The sequence below is a fragment of the Nansenia antarctica genome (assembly GCF_963989245.1).
Source record: "Nansenia antarctica genome assembly, chromosome: 4".
NCBI lineage: Eukaryota > Metazoa > Chordata > Actinopteri > Argentiniformes > Microstomatidae > Nansenia > Nansenia antarctica.
In genome coordinates this window covers 49,137,092-49,146,294 of record NC_137689.1, presented here as the reverse complement: position 1 = coordinate 49,146,294, position 9,203 = coordinate 49,137,092, and the positions used below count along the sequence as shown (strand labels likewise).

Sequence of the window (9,203 nt, the reverse complement as noted above, 5' to 3'; positions counted from 1 at the left end):
ATGTGGTCATTTTCATGTCAGAGGCTGTGGGAGTGATTGACACCAGTTGTGTTTGGTGATTCCTCTTGTTCTGCAGCCACAAAGGTCACGTCAAACAGGGATTCCAAATGTCACACGCTCCCCTCTGAAGTTTAAGCAGAAGAGTCTGACTAGACTGGGGCCAGATCATTCATATTGATATTCCCTCTTAGACTTTGAGAATTTCACTGACTGACATTTCTGGTTTCCACAGATTGCAGATTGAGGGTATTTTTTTGACATTAGTGGTTTCCTGAATTTAAATTACTCAGCGAAAACACTCAACAAAGAGACAGTGTGGTTTTGGAGGAATTTGAAAATACTGTAAATTGCACTGGAAACCACCCCCTAACCACATCATTCCTACTGTGTCGACTTCTCAACAAATTATCAATAAGTTCAGCAAACAAACAAATCTGGAGAAAATGTCATCCCTGTGACCAGAGGAAATAGAATACATTTGTATGTCACAGTTTACAGTCTGTGTCAAAAAAGAATGAGGAACAAGGATGTTTGTCTGCTTTGTCAGTTATTTTGTCTGTTAACAATTCATTCGCTGTTATAGCTAAATAGATATGATCTCATGGACATCGCATGGACTGACACATAGTCTGGGTATTAAAGTGATCAATAAATCCCTCACACTGTACTGTAAGTGCCCTGTATTGTTGTTCAGTTCAAGTAGAACTGTCTACTAGAAGTAGTATGTAGTAAGTGTCTCACAAGTATATGTAGTATGTAGTAAGTGTCTCACAATCACCACCAAAGTGCCCAATTTCACTGATGGACTCTAAAGGTGCAATATGTATGTAATTCAAACCGCTTGGGCTGAAAGTTTGGGCTGAAATTATTTCGTTTTTTATCTTGCAGTTGTCGCTACTCCTTTCATATTGAGGTGTTGTTTGAGAGACCGAAGACTACATTTTTTGGTAATAGGGCCATTACCAAACTATGTATGAAAAATTGAATGTACAGTATACTGTAGTATGTGATCTCTTAACCTCTCAGTTTACATAAACCAAGGGCCAGTTTATCAGACAAGGCGTAAGCCTAATCCTAGCCTAAAAAGCATCTTCAATGGGGATTTTACATTGAAAGTGTGATTTAGTCCAGGACCAGGCTGTCTGTGAAACCGGCCCCAAGTCTTTAAAAGCTTTTCTCAATCCCCCTGCCCTCAAAAGGAGTATTAGGTCACAGTACTGTAAATACATTGTTTATGTTTGATTCATCCAGTGTTTCCTGTGCTTGGAGGCCACAGCTTACTACTGTATTTTTGCTAGACAACATTTGATGAAAAGCAGTTTACATGACTATTGTCTATTGTTAACTCTGATGTATGGGTGGAGGAAGCATTTTGTCTTCTTTTAGCTCTATAAAACAGTTGGATTGAATCAAGCAATTACTATGAGGTTAACATAGAGATTCTCAGATTTAATTCAAAAAGCCTGCAGAGGTCTGGAAAATGATCTTGTGGTCAGACAGGGGGTCGCCTAGAGGTTAGAGATCGGAAGGTTTCTGGTTCGATCCACCGCCTCAAGAGGGAGCTTGCATGGCAAGGCACTTAACCCATAATTGTTCCAGGGGTGCCGAATATGGCTGACCATGTGCCAAGAGCAAAAATACCAAATTCCAACAATTGCATGGCAATAACTCATGGCAATAACTCATGGCAATAAATCACGGCAATAAATCAGTAAAAAAAAGAAGAAGAAAAAAAATGAAAAAAGATATTATCTATCTTATCTTTATTTTATATTATTTTTAACTTTTTTTTAACTGATTTATTATCATGTACCAGAGTGATTGCAAGAGGAAGGTTTGGTGAAAAAAGGATCTGCCCAAGATGTACAGCATACCTGGAACATGGATGAGTGGGTGCTATGGTTTGGGCATGTATAGCTGCCACAAGAACTGGCTAACTTGTCTTTATTGATGTTACTGCTGAAAGCAGCAGCAGAATGTATTCTGAAGTGTGCATAAACATCTTTCTCTGCTTGAGTACAAGCAAATGCCTAATGACCCCAAACATACCATAGCAACTAGGGAGGTTCTTGACTGGCCTGGTCAATTTAAATCCAATTGCATCCAGCATGCATTTCATTTCCTGACAATAAGATTTTAGGCAAACATACAACAACAAGTATGTTTAAAACAATTGAATTAAACCTGAGAATCTCTTGTTTGATTTAAAATCCAAACTGTTGGAGATAGATCTAAAGGGAGACAAAATGCTTCCTCTTTCCAATACTTATGGAAGGCATTGTGCCAAAAGTTAACACCCTTTTTGGTTCTGTTCTTAAACATTGCCTCGAGCTTGTTGATTTGGTCACTAGAGGTTAACTTTTATTAGCCAACCATGATATCTGGAAGAAAACAGTGCAGTGGTCCAAAGGTAGGTTTGGCTCTTGTCCACAAGCACATGGTCCACATCTGCTAGATCATCACAGCTGCACACAATTTGCTAAGAGATAAGAACCTGAAAATGTGATAGTGATGATATGAGTTATCGGTTATCAGACAAGCTTGCTTTAATATTTAATATCATTGGACTTATCATCAGTGTCATGCACTCACATTTTATTTGAATGTATGCCGCAATGCCACTCACATATCAATATACTGTACACAACTTGCCTTTGTCTGCTACATGTTATGTGAAATATTGTGTGTCTGCTACATGTTATGTGAAATATTACCATATGTCTGCTACATGTTATGTGAAATATTACCATTACCAATATTACCAAGATTACACATGCAGTTCTACCCTGTATTAGGAAACCAGTAGAACCGTAATCTTACATTTAATGCAGAAAAATAGAAGATTCCTCAAAATGATGTGACTTTATCTGGGTGACATGCAGTCTCTTGGATCTTGACATGAATTCAACAAAGCAACACATTTCAAATTCTTGTGACGAGATACTTCAGCTTTCAGTCTTTTGTTTCCTGTGCCGAAGCATCGCTATGGCAGCATCATGGTGGAATGTTTTTGTGTTTTGTTCTTTATTTGAAGGAGTTGTTGATGCGAATGACACAAATACGCCAACTACAGATTCAGTGTGAACCTAGGAATGTGTGTACTGTAACTGTCTTTACTCCTATCCTTGGGAGGTGAAACCTGTATTTCAGTCAGATGGGTTGGGGGTCATCAGGGTTGGGTACAGAAAGGGATTGAGCTTACAAGTTCTCTAGAAAAGGTGGACACGGTAACCAACTGCTGCACTGTTTAGTTGTATAGACAAGAATATGACGACACTGTGGTATGTGAGGTAATAAATGGTTTATTGATTAATTAATCATACTTTATTTATCCCAAAAGGGAAGTCAATTTGTCACTAAGGCAATACATAGAACACATAAGATAAAAAAGAGAGTAAAGAATAGACAAATGCACACTTCAGTGGATAATCAGCCAAGGAGGCTCATGCACTACTCTCCTTAGTAGTGATGCTGGGAAGTTTGAGCCTCTCCTCTTCCTCCTCCTTCTCTTCCTCCTCACTTTTCTCTCGTGCCTCCCCCTCCACATGGAACCCCACCATAAATTGGTACACCATCACCCCCACTACCGCGCCCAAAAAAGGGGCAAAGATTGGCACAAAGAACCAATAGGCTTTAGCTCTGTGGAGGGCAACGATAGAGGGAAATTGTAGCATATATTATTATGTACACTCCGTTGTAATACGTCATTAAGTAAATGGTGAATGCATTGCTACATCATGTGATTTTATTGAACAAGAGAGAAGAAGAGTGAGAGAGAATGAAAGACGAGTAAAAGAGAAATATTGCAATGCAGTGTAAACAATGTGTGAGAGAGAGAGAGAGAGAGAGAGAGAGAGAGAGAGAGAGAGAGAGAGAGAGAGAGAGAGAGAGAGAAAGAGTGAGAAAGAGAGGAAGAAAAAACTATGAGACTCACGTGAAGACCTCGCTGCCCCAGCCCGCCAGTGCAGTGAAGAGGCGAGGCCCCAGGTCTCTGGCAGGGTTGACTGCGTAACCTGAGTTGAAGCCCATGGACAGGCCGATGACCAGCACCACGAAGCCCACGGTGAAGGCCTCTAGGCCCCGGGGGATGGGGTTATTATAGGGGTCAACTATGGCCAGGATACACACGATCAGGGCCGCTGTGCCAATCATCTGTAACAAAGGGGCAGTAAAATACAATTGTTGTTTTTTAAAATGCTCTGCATTTTAGCGATAGTAGTGACAGTGATTTTTAGGATATTATTCAAATTACATGGATTGTATAGAGCATGAAAGACTTCTGCAAATGTAAGTGGGTCCATGTGTTTTTTTGTGCGAGCTGTTCACATCAAGCATTTGTGTAGAAGAGACATTAGGCAGCGAGCTTTGTATGCACATCTCTCGAGGACTACCTGATCAAAGAATCCATTAAGCAGGGTGAGGTGTTTGGACGGATAGGTGGCAAAGATCCCAGCGGTGGCATTCTTCCCCACAACGATGAGTGTACCCTGGCCGTAGTCCCACAATGCATCTGGAAAAAAACCACATTGACATAAGTCCAAACAATGGTCTTAAGTGGCCTCTATTGGAGCTATCAGAGCATCTTAATAAGTGTAATAGAGAACAAACATTAGAAACAATTGTTTGATATGTGAATTCCACCAAATCCCACTTACCATAATACATCCCAAATATGATCCCTGAACCCAGGAAGGCACCCAGAGTCTGAAATAAGAAAAAGATGGGGAACTTCCTCCAAGGCTCTCTCCCAAGTAAACACAGTGCAAAGGTTACTGTTGGATTCAGGTGTCCGCCTGTGAAAAGAAAATACAATTAGGCAGTTTTGACAAAATGTGACTTGAAACCTCAACTCAATTCATTCAATCTGAGTAAAATATGAAACAAATCTCCAAATTGACTTGCTTTTCTCGGAGAGAAAAAAGACCCAAGCCTATCTGCAGTAATAGTAGACTCTGTAAAAGCCTGTTAGGATGGGAGGTCTCTGTGACATGCAGTAAATTGGAGGAATGAAAAGGCCCGGGAAATGATCTCATGAAGCTTTTTCTCTTTCTTTCTTTTAAACCTTGAAGGGTAGAATCTAATGAACTGCTCAGATGGCACATGTGGGTGTCTCTCTTCTCCACCTTGTGTTTGCGGCTTAATCGAGTCGTGGTAGGAGGTACCTAATTATAACAGCCTTATTTTCTCAGCTGCCATGTGTATTAGAGGGCGGCAGCCTCATTATAAAGGCATTGAAGACGTGGGCACAAGTGAACTGCAGAATTCTCTTAGCTGCCACTGCTGTGACAGAAGACCCTTGTGCAGTGAATAAAGTAATTGATTACTTTTCACATGCCTTTCAATCATGGGGAAAATAACTTCAAGAATTCAAGGGGCAAGGGGTGTGTTTCTCTCTCTTTCTCTGTATTTCTCTCTCATGTTCCCTGTTTGCTCTTCTCACTGTCCTATTGGTTCTGGCTGTCTGTCTTACTTCAAACAAACACATCTGAATGGGAAATATTCCGCTTGAGATTGCCGTCAGTTTACCTTTGGCTATAATGGTAAGTGTCAGTCTCAATACTGATGAGTCCCTGTAGACCCATTGTTATCATACTCTAGTTCAAGTCAAAAATAATAGCACTGAACCTGAGGCCAACAGTCTCTAAATAATAGATCCTTACCTGAGATAACTCTAGGACATGAATGGAGACCCCTGATTACTCACCCTGGTTTAACAATTTAAATGAGGCCTCTTCCCACACTGGGCAGACCCTGTTTTCAGAGCAAGTTGTGGAAAGATGTACTGATCATGATTCTAGAGGAGGTGAAGGAGGTCCTCACCTGAGACCTGTCCACTGACTAGGATGCCCAACGTCGCAGCAAAGCCAAAGGCAAAGTTGACAGTAAGGAACATGCCATGGGAGCCGCCACTCAGCACCAGCTGGGCCACCGCACCACAGCCAAACATCTACAGATAGGAGGAACACAGCAACACATAACTACTGCATATGTACCACAGATAGACAGGACGATAAATAGATAGATAATGTAGATAATCCATGTATAAGAGTAGCGTGGGTGGCAGTTTGTTTCTACTTGTTAGACCTTCCAGCACAGAATATGTTTTCCAACTATTGCTGGGTATTTACGTAAGATGATCTGCTAGACAGTGAAAAATAAGTCAGAGATAATGACACCCAGAGTGGCTTGACTTGAGCATACACTTTCTTGTTGAACTACACATGTGGTCTTCACCAGGGTGTGGCACTCATTGACCACTGAGGTCATGTGTGTGTTATGGGTGTGTTATGGAGCCTATTGATGGTCAGAGTTATCTGGATGCACCTGTGGAGCTCTCCTCAGTGGAATTCTGGCTCTGGCTAGTCAGAGGAGCTCTTTGTGCCAGTGGGGTGTAAGGCCTCACTCAGTAGTGTAGCCAAACACTGGCTTAGGCATCAGTAGACCTCTCACTGTTGGCTAGGAGGAGAAAACAGATGGCCAAGCCCATTGCAGCTGATATCTGCTCTGCAGATATTGATGTTATTCTGTGTGGGTTACCATTAGAAACAGCTGATGCCAGGTTGCTGTTTATTGTTTAACCTCACATGTTTTATCTTGGTGAAGCACAAGACCAAGGCTGCTACACGGGAGAATGGTGTTTCGGAATGGAATAAGCTAACTAACATCAACTATCAAAAGCTAATGGTCAAATACCAATTGGATTTTTGGCATTATTTATTCCATTATTTTATTATTTACTGTTGCTGAACTACCTGATTTGTATTGGCTGATACTTTGCAGGATACCATGGTGTTTGTGCCATTAGAACCAGATTTAGGGAAGAACCGGGATGAAAGTAACACTTTTAGTTTTTTGTATTGTGCACTAAATGGTTTTTTATTTTTTTTATTTTTTTTTACTTTGCCTCACTCAAAACAACTCTTTCAAATATTGTCAAAGCTCTTTTCCGTTTTCGACCGGCTGATTGTAATGAATGGAATGAGGAATGGTATCAATTACCATTGTGTGGTGTACACACTGGTCTATCTTGATCATATGATAAGTTGGCTATATTCAGCCAAATTGTTTTAAAAAACCTTTAGTAGGACTCGCATGTATGATGTGGGTCTTCACATTACATCTTGATGTCATATTTACAAATGCTTTTGTGACAGAACTTCGGGCAAAACTTCTGGGAAAAATATAGCCTACACTTCTAGCATGCAGGTGAATATTCCTGAGAATAAGAATTCAGCTGTAGCACTTCATCAAGCCATTTCTGATGTTAAGACTTAAGTAATGAAGCTCAGATATAATTATAACTATGGTTATAATTCAAGAAAACAATAAACTATTTCCTTAATTTCCATGGGAATGAATGTCTTGCTATGTGTGAAACATTTACATTTACATTTTTGGCATTTAGCAGACGCCTTATTCCAAAGCGACTTACAATCAATACATTTGAATACTAAGCATGTGAATCAGCAATCCACCATTCGTTGCAGGAAGAGTAATCTAGCTCGGGCCCGGGGCCACTGATAGAAGAAAAAACCTTCTCCCTATCGCCTTCTACTAAAACGTTTTTTTTTTTCTTTCTTTTTTTTCTGGAGAAACTGAGAAACAGTACAAGGGGGGCAATAGAAGTTCTTAGGGACACAGTAGAGGGGAAAGCGGGTGTCTTTAGGAGACGTAGTGGTGAGGGTGAAAGAATTACCTTTTAAGTTAAGTATCTCACTAACTTCCTGACTTCTCAGACAACGTGAGACGTTCACTACAGCAGCATGAACAGAAGCTGGTGATAATTCAGATTGTACTGCTTAAGCAAACAACGTGGGAAAACTAACCTTTTAGCTTCATAACAACCAGAACATTTCCATAAATATCTAATTTAGATTGACATACTTAATTACATGTTAAATCAATTAGGAAAAGAGCCATTCAGTCATTCTGTCTTAAATAAATTAAGTGATTTGTTCACTCCACACCCACAAGCTGTCAATCAACTCCCACTTATTGCATAGACATTGGCATTCAATAGTCACAAAGCAAAAGTCAAAAATGTCACCATTAATCCAAATCTTTTGTTTGGAATACAAATGTCGATCTTATGGAAACCTGAAAATGCCATAGCAAATCTACCCCTGACCTTTAAACATGTGGACAACGTGTCAGTGTCTGACCAAGACCTGTGTCTGCAACATGTGCATCAAATGTCACTTGGTGTATTCAGGAGAAGACTGCTGTCCACTGCTAACACAGTTTTAATCCATTATAGCATATTATACCCATGATATGCGTTGTAAAATACAGATAATACTAGTGATGTTAATAGCCCTCACTCACCACCAAAATCAGGGTTCCCAGGCACTCTGCCAGGGCCTGGCGGAGCAGTGGGTGACGGATCTGGAAGCTCCGTGCCAGCTTGTTCAGAAGTACCTTCTGTTTTCCCATGATGCAGCTCTGACAGGGTCGTCCTGGGTCGGTGGTAGTGGACAGTGAATGTGTGTCAGAGAAGACTGTGCCGACACTTTAAGCATTCCTAGGGATCCCTCCCTTGTAGTGAAAAAAAAAACAAAAAAACAAAACACAGCTTTCCTAAACTACCCCTCCCTCCACATCTCTCCACCCATAGATTTTTTCCTTATCTTTATTTTTAGTCTTGTTTTTCCTCTATATTCATCACCTCTTCCTCCCTGCTGTCTTATTTCAGGGCATATATTATTTATTATTTATATATATTATTTCTGGACAATTACGCCTATCTCTTCAACAGTGAATCCTCTCTGTATGTTAATGTACAGCCTCTGTATGTTAACACATGTACAGCCTCTGCCAAGAGGTCTGGACCTTTATCCTATATAGGTGGTTGTGCACATGTCCTGTTATCTCAGAATAGCTGGTTCGAGTTCTACTGCAATTGTTCCCACTATCACTTCCACAGATTGAAACCTATCGCTTTTTTGTGATTATTATTATTATTATTATTATTATTTGTAATTCTTAACATCTCAACACAAGACAAGCACATTATAAAGAATAACGACAAAAACAACACAGCACAGAAAAATAAACAAGAAACAAAAACAAAACACAAAGAAAATAAAGGTGATGTCCCTCCCCCCTCCCCCCCTGGGATCCAGGCTATCTGCTCCATCAGGTGGTTATACTCAGGGGCGTGCCACTGCCACAGAATTCTGGGCCCTATACATGAACAATCTCTG

The 9,203-nt window shown here is 40.4% G+C and overlaps 1 protein-coding gene across 1 annotated transcript; it reads right to left on the bottom strand.

Moving 5' to 3' along the window:
* Nucleotides 1-3,443: 3,443 nt before the first annotated feature.
* aqp3b (aquaporin 3b) lies at nt 3,444-8,433 on the bottom strand (the record flags this gene model as incomplete). The annotated part of the gene is made up of 6 exons (XM_080529401.1): nt 3,444-3,639; nt 3,935-4,152; nt 4,392-4,510; nt 4,656-4,793; nt 5,821-5,947; nt 8,326-8,433. The coding sequence occupies 6 exons, from the start codon at nt 8,431-8,433 to the stop codon at nt 3,444-3,446; spliced, it is 906 nt and encodes a 301-aa protein (XP_080385527.1).
* Nucleotides 8,434-9,203: the final 770 nt, after the last annotated feature.